Genomic DNA, 13,972 nt, shown 5'->3' on the forward strand with positions numbered 1-13,972 from the left:
CGGTTATGGCCAGAGCCAATACGCTCCTTAATGGCGTTAAATCCTTGAGATATGAATCAATAGGATATGATCGATAGGGCACAAAGCCCTCTGTTAGCTAAGGTGGATTTAAATTTATCCCCTTAGACAAACATTCAACCCCGGTCTACAAGGTTCCCTTGGACGAAGCAACCCATGGCTGCCGACAAGGATCCTTCTGTCAGGTTGGGTCGACTACCTCCTCTGACTAAGTAGACCAGGGACCATGATGGCCCGGGATGACGGAACCATGGGATCTTGATCGGGTCCATCATCCATTCCCCCACCATCCGTTTTAAGTGATAGATGTGCAATTTCTATTTTAAATAACAAACTCTCCAAATTCTCAATCCCAAATCCAATTTCTTCCAATACCTAAACCCATTGCTGCTACTATATGCCAGATAACACGTATATTCTATGTATCTGATTGACGACTAGCCTTAATCGAAAGTTCTCTCTCGTGATCGAGAGGGGTAATTAACTATAGGGGCTTGCGCCTATAGGAAACCAGAACTCAGATCATAAAGTCCTCACAAAATGAGGGCGAAATCTCTGGGTAGTGTCTTATCTACAAACCCATCTGCCTTCCAAAATTTACTTAGGAACTTATTCAGTTAAAACTCCCTCGCCGAATAAAAAGAAAGAGCGAGCGGAGGCCGGGGCCGAATTTTCGGAGCCCACAGGCTTAAGCTTATTTTAAATGGTGGAATCATAATATTTTTAAGAATCTTTTTTCTAACATTTTAATTATGAAAGATAAAGTGTATTCTTATGAGAATTAGTATCAATTGTTGCCTTCTGAAGCTAATTTTTATTTGTTGAGAGAGGCTAAATATGGCCTTTTTAAATTACAAGCTCATGACGAAACTTATTGGAAGTAAAAAGTCATTGTCAAACATCTGGTTGAAGGTGATAATAATACTAAATATTTTCATTAATTGGTTAAGAGCAAATGTGCTATTAATTATATCCACAAAATTAAACGTGTTGATGTCTCTGTTACTGAAGATGGTGTTGAAATTGCTAATTTAGCTGTTCAACATTTTCATAATCATCTTAATAAAACATTTAATTCTTCTATTATTAACGATCCTTCTATCATCCCTACTATTATTTCTTGTGAGGATAATGTTTACATATTTAAACATTCTTCTTTGGATGAGGTTAAAGATACTATTTTTGGTATGAATGGTGAATCAATTGCTGGGCTGAATGGCTTCACAACGAAGTTTTTTTAGAAAATGTGGCATATTATTGGTAATGATCTTTTTTTTTGTTATTGATTTCTTTGATGATAATTCTATTCCTAAGTTTTTACTTCTACTTCTATTGTGCTTATTCCCTAAAAATAAGTATGTTAGTACTTGGAATGATATTAGACCTATTAGTCTTTGCACCTTTATTTACAAATTGCTTTATAAAATTTTGACAAATCATTTAACGGTTCTTCTGCCTAAGATTATTTCCTCTTTCCAAATTGGCTTTGTTAAAGGGCATGTTATTGTTGATAATATCCTCTTGGCTCAATATATATCTCAAGATTTGAATGTCAAGGTGAGAGGTGGTAATATGATTCTGAAACATGATATTGTCAAGGCTTATGATAACATTAATTGGTTTTTCCTTTATGATATTATGAAGTTATTTGATTTTAATTTAAATTTTATCAGCCTTATTAAACTTCACATTGAAAGCCTTATTTTTTCTATCATTGTGAACTGTAAGAGTAATGGTTTTTTTAAGGCTTCTCATGGGCTGAGACAGGGTGTCCCATTTCTCCGGGCCTTTTCATTATTGTGGTTGAATACCTGTCTAGAGGTCTTGTAGATATTTTTGAGAAATACCATAGCCTTTACTTCAAAAATGTTCGATGGTTTTCATATATCTCAATTATGTTTTGATGATGATTTTATCATTTTTATGAATGCTTCGATGAATAGGATACATAGACTTTTGAGGTTTTTTCACCAATTTGAATCGATGAGTGGTTTGACTCTTAATAAACATAAGTGTTGCTTTGTTTCTGCTAAGAAAGTCCCTTTTGATCATATTGTGACTATTAAGAATTTAACTGGTTTTAGTTATGGCCATTTGCCTTTAAAGTACCTTGGTGCACCTCTTTATAAGGGTAGAAAGAAGACCTTTCTGTTTGATGATTTAATTACGCTGGTGCAGAACAGACTTTTGTCTTCGGGTTCTAATTTTTTAAGCTTTGGTGGTCGGTTAATTTTTATCAAGAATGTCCTTTGTTTTATACCTATTTATAGTTTTCAAAATTTTCTTCCTACTTAGACGGTTTGTAACACGATTGATAGAATTATCAATAAGTTTTTTTTGGAAAGGGGCTAGTAGCACTTCTAAAATCCACTGGTCTTCATGGGATAAATGTTGTGGTACTTTGGATGAAGGTGTGCTGGGGGTGTAAGTCTATGAATGATTTGGCTTATGCATTCTATTTTAAGTTATGGTATAATTTTCGTGCAAATTTGAGCCTTTAGGCTAATTTTATAGTTTCCAAATATTGTGGGGGAAAGCATCCTATCACATGTTGTTTTAGTAAAGGTAATTCTAAAGTTTGGCAGCATTTATGCAAAGTTAAATGGGTTGTTGAGCCTTTTATTTTTTGGGGCCTTAGTAGTGGCAATATTTTCTTTTAGCAGGATCGCTGGTTGGGGGGCCAATCTATTGATTCTATTACTAATACTTCCTCCAATTCTACTGTGAAGGTTAATTATTTTTTTACTGGTAATGGTTGGGATTTGGAGAAACTTTCTAATTTAATTCCTAATTCTATTTTTCAACAAATTTTGAACATCCCTCTGAATACTAATTCTAATGATGTTCAATTTTCTGCTTTGACTAAATATGGTAACTTTAGACTTAAGGATGCTTGGCATTCCTTTAAACTTAAAAAAGTGGCCTCCAAAATCTTTCATATGATTGTCTTGTCTGCTATGGGGTGTTCCATTTCCTGGGCGCTTTCTGTTGTGGCCTGTCAGCTTGTTTGGGTCTATTGGGCTGTTAGTTTCAAGGACTGAACTGGGTGTTATCTTTTGTAGCTTTCCCATTATTGTTGCCTGGTTGGTTGGTTTGATGTTTTCGGGTGGCTGGACTTTGTGCCTTTTTCCTCGGAGCATTTTGTGGTTCTTTATTCTTGGTTGGAGTATTTTGTTCCTTGGAGTGGTATTTTTTGTTGCCAGGTTGTTGGTGTGTTTTTCTAGATTTTTCTGAGTATGGGTTTGTACTTTTCTGTTGTGGTCGTCAGCTTGCTGGGGTCGGGTTGGTTGCTATTCTCTATGCCTGTGTTGGGTTTTCTTGGGTTCTTTTCTGCTGGGATGTTAGTGTGCTAAGGTGTTTCTGGATCTTGGTTTTCCTTATCTTTTTCTATGATCTTATTTATAGCAAGAGTTGTCGGGTGTTCTCTTCTTGGTTGGGTGTGTGGATCCTGTATGTCTTTTTCCTTAGCTTGGTTGTAGATTATTGATATGATCCTTATGCTCTATTTTATGTATCTGAGATGGTGGAGTATGGGATGGTATCCCTTTGGTCCTAGTTGCTTACCTTTTAGTGGTTATGGGTATTTTCATCCTAATATCTTTTATTACTTGTGCTACTCTTGTTTGTTTGTGTAATTCTTTTTTGCAGAATGTGACTAGTGTAGATGATCGTGGTAGTGATTTTTTGGTGGAGAAGCTAGAGCTGACTGCCAGTTTTCATTACTTTGTATTTTTTGGGGTGCTCTCTCTTACACATCGTAGAATTTATCTAGGATTTTTTGTAATTTTGCTTAGCAGGGAACCCGAGCTCTTATGATTTATTTGATTTTTATTTTTTGTAACTCTTCTAAGTAGTAGTGAGCTTGAATTCCATTCAAGGACTTTGTAATTGTTTCTTTAATGAACGCGTAGGCCCCATCATGAATTTCCACTATAAAAAATAAAAAATAAAAAAAAATAAATAAAAACTATTGTATTTTTTCATCAGTTATAAAGGGGTTAGCCCTAAAATTTCCCCCCAAAAAAGAGATATAATAGATCAGGTTCAGGTTATCTTTTTTAATTTTATTAATTTGTTACGCATTAACCAATTCTATCTAATGGCTTGCGAGCATTCTACAAGCGTCTCAACAAATTTAAGCGACAAGAGGCAAAGCAGAAATAAATTTTCCATGTATCTCCTAAAATTGAGGATCCCAAATAATGGTAACCATATGAATTATACTCTGCTGAAGGTGAAATTATTCTCTACAATCTCCGAACAGCATCTAGAGATAAATCAGAATGCATCACATCACTTTTTAAATTCTATCTCTAAACCATTCGGTGACCACACACAACACTTTCTCAGCGTGGCAGTAGTATAAAAGAGGTTTTCAAAACATATCACATAATTTTTATATATTTATTAATCTAATATGTAAATTTAATATTCTTCCGTAACATTTAAATCTTTGTATCATATATAAATTATTACTAATATTAACATTTTTAAATAAAATATATTTATATATACAAACATTTTAATGATGTGATTAAAATAGTAAAATATAAATGTTTGGAATATAAACACAATCATAAAAACTATGGTATGCATGCAAATCCCGCATAGTATAATAGCACATTCCTGTGAATCAACCATAACATAACAAAAGCGTGTTAATCCGCCAGCCTTCGATAAGAAAACGTTTAAGAGTCGGCAAAAACAACGTAGTTGTTTGTAAGGCTCTGATGACTGGTATAGATTTAACGATTCTCATCTTGGTCACATTTGCATGGAAGGGGTTGTTTACAAAGAAATGAATTAATGAACTCTCAACCACGCAGAAACTATATTGAAACTTAGTCCTATGTTATCATCTCAAACTATACAGGCATCAATGATCAACTTGGTTGGTCTTAAGTTGTTGCAGCAGGAACTTGATTGGACTCTGGTTGTTGGAGAATCAGGTTTGAATTATCACTGGGCCTATTTGAATTAATTGAATTCTGTTTTTCCTTTCTAGACTGTGCCTGCATCTTCTGTGGATGAGCATGAAAGACCGCATCTGCTTCCGACTTCCTCTTTAGCCTTTTCTTCACATCTACAGAAGCTGCTTTGCTTCCACCATCTGAAACTGTGCCTGTGCCGTTCCCTCTAGATCTCTCGTGTTGTTTGGAAGTGTATCCATTATTTTGTGCGCTATCACTTAGATATGCAGTTGGATCACTCATTCTACCTAGCAACATAGGGTGCTTGTCCTGAGGAGCAGGAACCTGAACTGGAGGATCCACAACAAGCCTTCCTTGACCAGCTTGTGGTTCCTCTGACTTCATTGCCTTCCTCTCAATCCTCTCTTCATCACGAGCCTGAAACTAAATTAAATCTAAATGGTCAGAGGCAATATACATGAATAATCCACCTTAGGATAAGAGTAGCAAGAATAAAATTGCAAAGATTATTAAGATAGTACTAATAAGAACTTATCCTACCAAGTTTTCAACTAATCAAGTATACTAACCAAGTTTTTGGGCATCAAATCCAAGTATAATCATCCCTCTAATTAATTAAGCCTATGAAGTAAATTATTCCATCATTTTTCCCAATTTGATGATGATTAAAAAGATGGCTCAATTTAACAAAAAACGACATGGCCAATATGAATATAATAAATTGATAGCACGGATATTTTCAAATGAAAATGCAATAGGACGAGTTAGCACAATTGTTTGAAATCAACGTAGCAAAATGGAACATTAACAAAGATAGGAATAGCAATATAGCAACACCTTATGCCGTCTACGTTTCTTAGCCTTGTATATTGCATCCTTGATCCCGAAATTATCCATGTAACCAGCCGGCCACAGCTCTGCAAGCTGAAGCATGGAAATAAAATAGTTTTTAAATATAAAAAATATGTTGCGTTAAGTAGAGAAAATAAAACATGGAAATGCACAATGGCAGATTGGAAAAAAAAAGTCTATACCATAGAAGCCAAAAATATGGCAATCAAACAATATAAATATACATCATATTCAACTTAAATAAATTACCTCTACATACAGCTTTCTACTCTGAGGACCTTTGTCTTCATCCATTCCCTAATAATTAAGACGACAATAATTCCAGAAATTAATAAACTGAATGATAAAAGGAAAGATGATAAAAAAAAATGTCATTTCAAAATAGATGCATGTCAGATTTCAAAGGGAAATTGGACTTTATATGTCCCCATAATAGCGGGAATTAGAAAAATATGCTTGCTACTTGTTTCATGGAAAAAATATGTCAAAAAGATTGCTCAGCCCAAAATACCCTCACTTTTGACTGCACGCTACTTATTTGAAATCCACTTGAACAACAAGTTTGAACAAAGTTTAAAATAAATTCAGGCAAGATTTGAACTAAGCTAGAACCATATTCGAACTTTATTCAAACTAGCATGGAATCATAATTGAGCAAGGTTTGTATCTTATTCAAACTATATTTAAACCTTGTTAGAACTATGACTGAAGACTATTCAAATATATTTCAAAGTTTGGAATCCCATTCAAACATGATATGAGCAAGGTTCAATAGTAGTTTAAATAGGCATGTGAGGCGTAATTAATCAAAGGTGCTTGCGCCTATGAGAAAATTAGAACTAGATTATAAAGTCTTCATCAAATGAAGATGAAATCTCTAGGTAGTTCTTTATCTTTATTCCACACTTAATCTGCCATCTAAAAATTTGGCTCAGAACACTGTTATTAAAACTCTCCTGAAAGAGGGGAGGTCGTGCACGAATTTTTAGATCCCAAAATAAGTCGAGCGATAAGTTGTTCAATTTTATTCATTTAACAGTCAAGTTCTCATAAAAATATTCAAGTTTATTTGATTAGCTCAAACTCTAATCAAGCCAAGCCACAACTAGCTTCTCATATATGCTCATTATCTATATGCTCTAATCATATATGCTCATTTCATATGCAGCCCTACCTAGCTTTATGTGACCCACGCACTATATTGCTTGCGGATTGATATGATGTGAGTACAGATCTAAAAACATAGAAAAGTACTCAAATGAGTTAATTTTCAAAATAGATAATGAAGGATAAAACATAGCCAAACAATGATCAAATCATCTTTGAATCATGATCAAACCATTTTCGATCATAGTTTTAACAATAATTGAATCATGCTCTAATCATATTTGAAGTATAAACAAGCCATTTTCGTACATTGATCAAACTATCTTCAAACTATGCTTGAACCATCTTCACACCAAGATAGAACCATAATTGAAACAACCATCAAATCTTGTTCAAACCATAATTGAATTATCTTCAAACATGATTAAAAAAATCATCAAAATACAATTGAATGATCATAGAATCATTTTCGAACCAAAACCAAACCATCTTTGATTCATCTTCAAACACGATCAAACTATAATTTCAATCATTGTTCAAATATGGTTCGATCATGGTTTGAACCATGATTCAAACCATCTTAAGGTAATTGATGTCTAGTTTCTTTGGGAAGAGATTTTAGAGTGCAAAAACTATATTCAAACCTAAATAACCTAACATATAAAATCATTAACCATCAAAGATGATGAATGGTGAGAACATCACCATAAAATTTTGTCGTAGCCCAAATGCATGCACTATAATCATAAAAAATGAAAGTGCTATGAAGAAGAAATGCCTAGCAGCTCATATGATTGAAAAAGCACATAACTATTCAACAAGCCATTCTACTCTATTTGCAAAAAATAAGCATAGTTTGATCAGAAATAATCTTTGGAGTATATTTCCCCAAGAAAATAAATAGCAAGCATATTTCTCCAATTTCATGTATTATAGGGCACATAAGTCAAATTACCCATTTCAAAAGGAGTATCACCCATATTAATGTAAATATAGAATTTAAAGGGAAATATGATTTTAAAAAGGAACAACATCCTAACTAGAAGTTCATTCAAAAAATTTTATATACTTTTTCTTAAAATTTGACGATACCTCAACATGCAAATCGTAGAGGTCACAGATTTTGTCTTCCAATGCTACATCCATACAATATTTTCCTCTCAACGCTCTCCTTTCGTCGGCTCTAACTACATCCTGGAAATCGTCCTTCAACCCATCTTGATGGTCAGGCGCCTATTAAATGAAAGAAAAAGTTAAGCGTAGGCAATCAAATTCCAAGAGAAATACAGTAAATAAACAGTCCTTCATTCACTAAGTCACACTTATTATTTCACAAGTTAATAAGGCTAAATGCATTCCAATTTTTTTTGCACACCTCTAAAAGAAAAATCCAGGACATAATAGGCCTACCTTGGAGACCAGAAGAGATACACGAGCTTTTATCATTTCAAGAACCTCTTTTTTAATTTGCAAGAATTTATCAGCCTTCTGCTGTTTTGCAGATAGACCTAATTCAACCATTTCTCTCATGTTTCTCTGCAGATGCATAATCAGTTGTTTCAATAATTTAAAATTGTTGAAGAATTAAGCAAGAAAAATTATATTTTAACAATAAGTAACCAATGATGCTTTTTTAATTCCAAAGAATGGAATCTGCCCCCAATTTTGTTTTGACTGATGAAACTGAAGGACTTTAATCATAAGATCGTGGTGTTCATGTTAGAGTGATCTACAGCGTATCAAAGTCTACAGTCACTAATGTTGCAAATGTAATGTGAAATAATGAATGCAATCTACACAACAAAACAATGTAACTACAACTTAAGGTTTTATGCCATTCTTATTTATTGAAAAAGGGATGGATAATTGTTAAACAAAACCGGTTTGTAATTAAACTATCCAAACGCAAACAACCATCTACGATTCAAAGTTGAGAATAAATAAATAAACAAAATTGCATGAAATAGGTAATGAATTATTCACCAAAGAATATCTACCAAAATCACGATATCATAAAAATACAATAGGTATCAATTAAGAGAACTGAAATTAGCAAGCTGAATTCTACAATAGAATGAAGCATCATCTGCACAAAACTCAGAATATAAACAATTTTAAGAGACTCAATTTCAGAATCACAATAAATAACAAAATAATAGAAGCGAATAGATTACTAGATGGAAATAATAAAGAAAATGAGGTCAAAATTAACCAACGCTGTTGGACTCACCTACTCTTCCACAAGTTCAAACTTGGAAAAATCAATGGCTTCAAATACATAGGGACGTTCCATTCATTTCAATATTGAACAATGATAGTAAGAGAAAAAATGAAATCCTATTGATAACAAGATAAAACTAGCTAACAAAATTAATTAAAACATGTAATGACTCTTAGATTAAACTTGATTTCATGAAATCTGGAAAAAAAAAACAACATATCATATTTGGTTTGTACAATAATGGATACAAATATAATTTATGTTAGATTTATATATACTTTGCATCTCAAGACTGAGTCCCATGTACCATATTCTACGAGTTGTGCTACATAAAATAACCTTACAAACAGCCATGTAAGCTATAAAGAAAGACTACCCTTTGTGGAGTCTTGATATCATGAATCTTTTTTCATATGACAAGATCAAAAGAATTTACCAAATGTTCCAAAGATCAAATACAATGTTCACTTGCTCAAAGTTGAACATTCGCTACTTTTACCAAGTTAAGAAAAGAAAACAATTCAAAAGATTAAGCATAAACAGACCCAAACACAGGAAATCACTATAAACTATACTATTTTAAATCTTGCAGCACATTGGAACTGATGTCTACAACTTATAAATTTCAAGGAATTTTTGCATTAATCAAATTTTAATGTCAGATTTGATTTTTTTGTTTTCATGTATCTGCTGTCAATTCCATAGATTATTCCCTCGTTTTATCTCCTTATGAATCTGTAATGAATCCTCTGTCCAAAAATTCTATATATCTTTTGTTGTAGTTCTTCCGAAAGATGAGATTGTGTCAAATGTTGATGGTGGATTCTAAGAATGTCTTGTTCATTGGTGATATAGACGTGCTTGTGATGACTTATGGGTTACTTTACAATAAAAAAATAAATTATTCAGGTTTTGTATGATGAGTATCAAATGTTAAATTCACCAAATCCAAATGTAATCAACTAGGGCATAATTGTTGGAAATATGCATATTTATTCTCATAGAAAGCATCATATTAAGCAATGATCTAAGAAATGTTTATTTGATTCTATTAGTTGATTCATTTTATTTTATAATATAGTTTTGATAGTTTGGGGCATGCTTTTGATGCTATATTTGAGAGAGGGGTGTGTTTCTATTTATTAGCATCACATGATTATAGGCTAGTTTGGTTGTGATTACTATTAAAGTTCAAAAGTTACAGTTTGAATTTTTTTTTTTTTAGTGCAGTTTTATGATTATTCACCATCAGATTTATTGTCTCTGTTGAATCATCAAATTTCACTACGGAATCTAAATTTTCAAATAGAATCGAGCTTTAGATATTTTTTATAATTATTCATATTTGAACCTTGAGATATTTTATCTCTAGCCAACTAAACTGACTTATGCTAATCAAATCTATTAATCAAGATAATATGAGTTCATAAATAGAAGATTTGAGGCATGTAATAAATAAAACTTAAATCAATAAAACTTTAGTCTTCCAATTTTTTATTTTGTGTTCAAATTAGATGTATGATTCCTTCAAGTATGCTATAAAAGTGACTATCTAATTTTGGGAGAAGTTATCTTATAATAACATGAGGTTTGATTTTCTTAATTTCCTAAGTTTCTACATTTAACTAATTTCTCCTAATATTTGATTGCTCGTTTGTTAGTGCTCGTGATTTTATTTAACTTTGGCACAACTAGGATTCTGATTATGGTTATTAGATTACCAAACTAGTTGATTTTATTTGTTTGAATTTCTCCTTGATTGGATTTATTTGATTATTGCATTATTAATTGGCCTCAAATTCTTTTCTTTAAGCATTTAAATAATCAAATTGGCATTTTTGGTGATTTGTGATAATAAAATCTTTCCCTCTTGTGATCTTTATGCATCAAAATATTCTAATTACATTAGGAAAACCTTAATTATCCTATATTATGTCGCTCATCTATTTGCATATTATTAAGACACAATAAGAGAAATCTCCGTTGAAAACTTAAAAACAGCAAGAGAGCCTCATTTCAAAATAAAGACTCTAAAAAATTTTTATTTAATTTTTTATTTCTAAAATGAAAATTAAAATGAAAATCTTTCATTTAAAAATTATCTAAAAAATATCAAATAGCATTAACCAAATGTAGGTTGATCTATCAAATATTGTTAGACCACAATGAGAGAGAAAGTTGTCTCAAAAATTCCAAAATAACAAAGAAGGTTCATTTAAAACTGAAGGACTCCTAATAAATTAAGATTTTCTTAAATTAATGAAAATATTTTTATTTAAATTTAACATGAAAAAAAACGTAAAATTACATCCATCAAATCTATCTAATATATAAATATAATATAATATATGTATCATGTTTTCTTCTTCTCAAATAAACAAGGTTTAAATTAAATTTATGTTCAAAGAAAATAATGCCTTCCATAATTGAAGTCTTAAATAATGCCAAAGACAATTTCAAAATGAGGCCGCTTATCGTATCTTATAATCCAAAGTTATTGAATTAATATATTATATATCTAATTAATATAAATAATCAAATTGAACACCAAAGATAAAATTATTATATAATATATAATTCTAAATAATTATACAAAACAATTGTTTTATCACCCATGGAGTTACTTTCTTGTTCTAGAATAGAAAATAAAATAAATAGAACCAATGCTCACAAAGAATAAGTGCTATAGAACACCAAAGATAAAATTTGCTCGATCAGATAAGCTATGGTGGCATAAGTACAGCCTTGCGCTTGAAGGCCACAAGTCAACAATTCAGTTTAATTGAAGAAATTGGTGCATTAAAAGAGGCATATATGCATTAAAGAAACTTGCAATCATGATCTAGCCAAAACATATAACAACAACAACATCAAGTCTTTATCCCACTGTGGGTCGGCTACATGAATATTTTTCTCCATTGTGTCCTATTAAGAGTCAAATTCTCATTTAAATCTAAAAATATGCACCAGGAAAAAAAAATTTCCATAAGCACAACGTGGAAATACTAATGAAGTAGATCTATTTTATCAATAAGAACATATTTATGAGTACCAATAAAACCCAGAAAAAAAACTTCGACGGAATGAGAAACAAAACTAAGAGAGCGCATGCTAAAATAGAAAGCAAATTTGCAAAATATTACCTTCAATGTCTTCCTCTGTACCATGTGGCCAAGAAAACCCATGAGACGATTAATTAACTCTTCTTCCGATATTTTACTTTGGCTGGCCTGAAAGAATTTTGGAATAAATTTATAATTTTATTTTTTTAATACATAATACACACATTTTAAAATTTTCAGGTAAACGGAAAAAAAATCATGAATCACAATCTTGGTATTTCTGCTGAAAAAATTCATAAAGAATTAAAGTAGGGAAATTTGGCAAATAGATCTCAAGAATCATGTCATATGAATAGTTGTGGTGCAAAAATATTATCATAACCATGGAAACTCTATGAAACTTAAAAAGCAATCATAAATGTACTGAATCATTTAGAGTTTTTCATATGCATATCTCTATATTTATTGGATTTATCATGAGCTCTCACAGTGGATATAGCATAGATAGTAGATTATACAGCAAGAATTTGTTCACACAGAAAATTCATAACATTACATTTACTAGATTTAGAAGCGGAAGCTGAAGCCATCTGAGCTCAAAAATGTTTTAAGCATATGAAGCAGGACTTGCTAAAAACTTATTCATGCAGGAAAGAGTCAATATGTTGATTTATCCATTGTAGAATAAGTCAACTTTTGTAAGACCATCAAAAAAATAATAACCAATAAATTAGAGAATATGTGTTCTTTCTAACAATTTTTTTCCAATAATACTATAACATTAATGAACAAACAGCAGGGTGCTGCCTGCTTAATGCAGCGACATAATAGCAAAAAATTTCGTGCTATCAATCTAACAAGTTATTGAATCACTGAACATTAAAACTTCATTTTCATGCTAACATAGAAGATACGCAGCTTGCATATTTATTTTTAAGAAATTTGATCCAGAAGAGCCTACAACATGGCTCAGCAAGGCTAGCAAAGAAGATAGCGCAATGCTAAGTCAGATTGCAAATTTGCATGGTAGTACAACAATTTACATCAAAGGACTACATAAGAGGCTACCAACAAACAAATCAAGCAGGTTTCCTTATCCTCCTCCACACCACTTTTGATCTTTTTTTTTTTCATTGCGAAGATCAGTAAGTTAACAAGATAAAAAGAAATACGGAGGGAATAACCTGCCTGATGAAATAACCCACCATCAGTGTATAGTGCCACGTCAAAGATATCCAACATCACCAAAATGGCCACTAAATTGCTGCCTGATTTAAGTTATTCTGTAATAAAGAAAATTTCATATTTAGTGGATTTTTTATAATTTAGTTGTTAATTATGAAAGATCCCAAAATATTTCTCAAAATTTTCCGTTTATTAATTCCTTCTTTATTTCTCCTTTATCGATGGAGAAGACACCTTGAATGAGGGCTTTGTACTCTAAAAAGCATCATATGAATATTAAAGAAATTATAGTTGCCATGCCAATCTCTTTCTCTAGCTTTTCTTCACTTCTACCAGGTGAATTCAGATCTTAACCTTTTCTCTTCATTTTAGATGCATTAGGTGGTATCAGTGTCTTGCCGATCAAGACTACCAATCATAATCTCATGGCTACATCTATTTCCGATTAAAAGCCAAGCTGTTCGAGTTTGCACACATTCGTAAACATATATTCCACCTCACATTATGACACCTGCATGCAACCCTACTTCCCACCCCCCGTGCCACCAGTACCCTTCGTATGTAGTATCATTGCCCCTTTGCATCTCCTCTAATTG

General features: G+C 32.0%; 1 protein-coding gene across 2 annotated transcripts; it reads right to left on the reverse strand.

Annotated features, from left to right (window-relative positions):
* Positions 1 to 4,663: 4,663 nt before the first annotated feature.
* Positions 4,664 to 12,411, reverse strand: LOC110105493 (ubinuclein-1-like). Of its 2 annotated transcripts, none has more exons than XM_020835023.2 (6): positions 12,273 to 12,411; positions 8,319 to 8,444; positions 8,001 to 8,141; positions 6,051 to 6,098; positions 5,787 to 5,873; positions 4,664 to 5,366 (listed from the first exon to the last, which is right to left on the reverse strand). In XM_020835023.2, the coding sequence occupies exons 1-6, from the start codon at positions 12,312 to 12,314 to the stop codon at positions 4,917 to 4,919; spliced, it is 894 nt and encodes a 297-aa protein (XP_020690682.1). In that variant the 5' UTR covers positions 12,315 to 12,411; the 3' UTR covers positions 4,664 to 4,916. The 2 variants fall into 2 exon arrangements, with proteins under 2 accessions (XP_020690682.1, XP_020690681.1); XM_020835022.2 differs by having other exon boundaries at positions 4,664 to 5,372.
* Between the last annotated feature and the right edge of the window lie 1,561 nt (positions 12,412 to 13,972).

This window comes from Dendrobium catenatum, unplaced genomic scaffold, assembly GCF_001605985.2.
Source record: "Dendrobium catenatum unplaced genomic scaffold, ASM160598v2 fragScaff_scaffold_1663, whole genome shotgun sequence".
Taxonomy (NCBI): Eukaryota; Viridiplantae; Streptophyta; class Magnoliopsida; order Asparagales; family Orchidaceae; genus Dendrobium; species Dendrobium catenatum.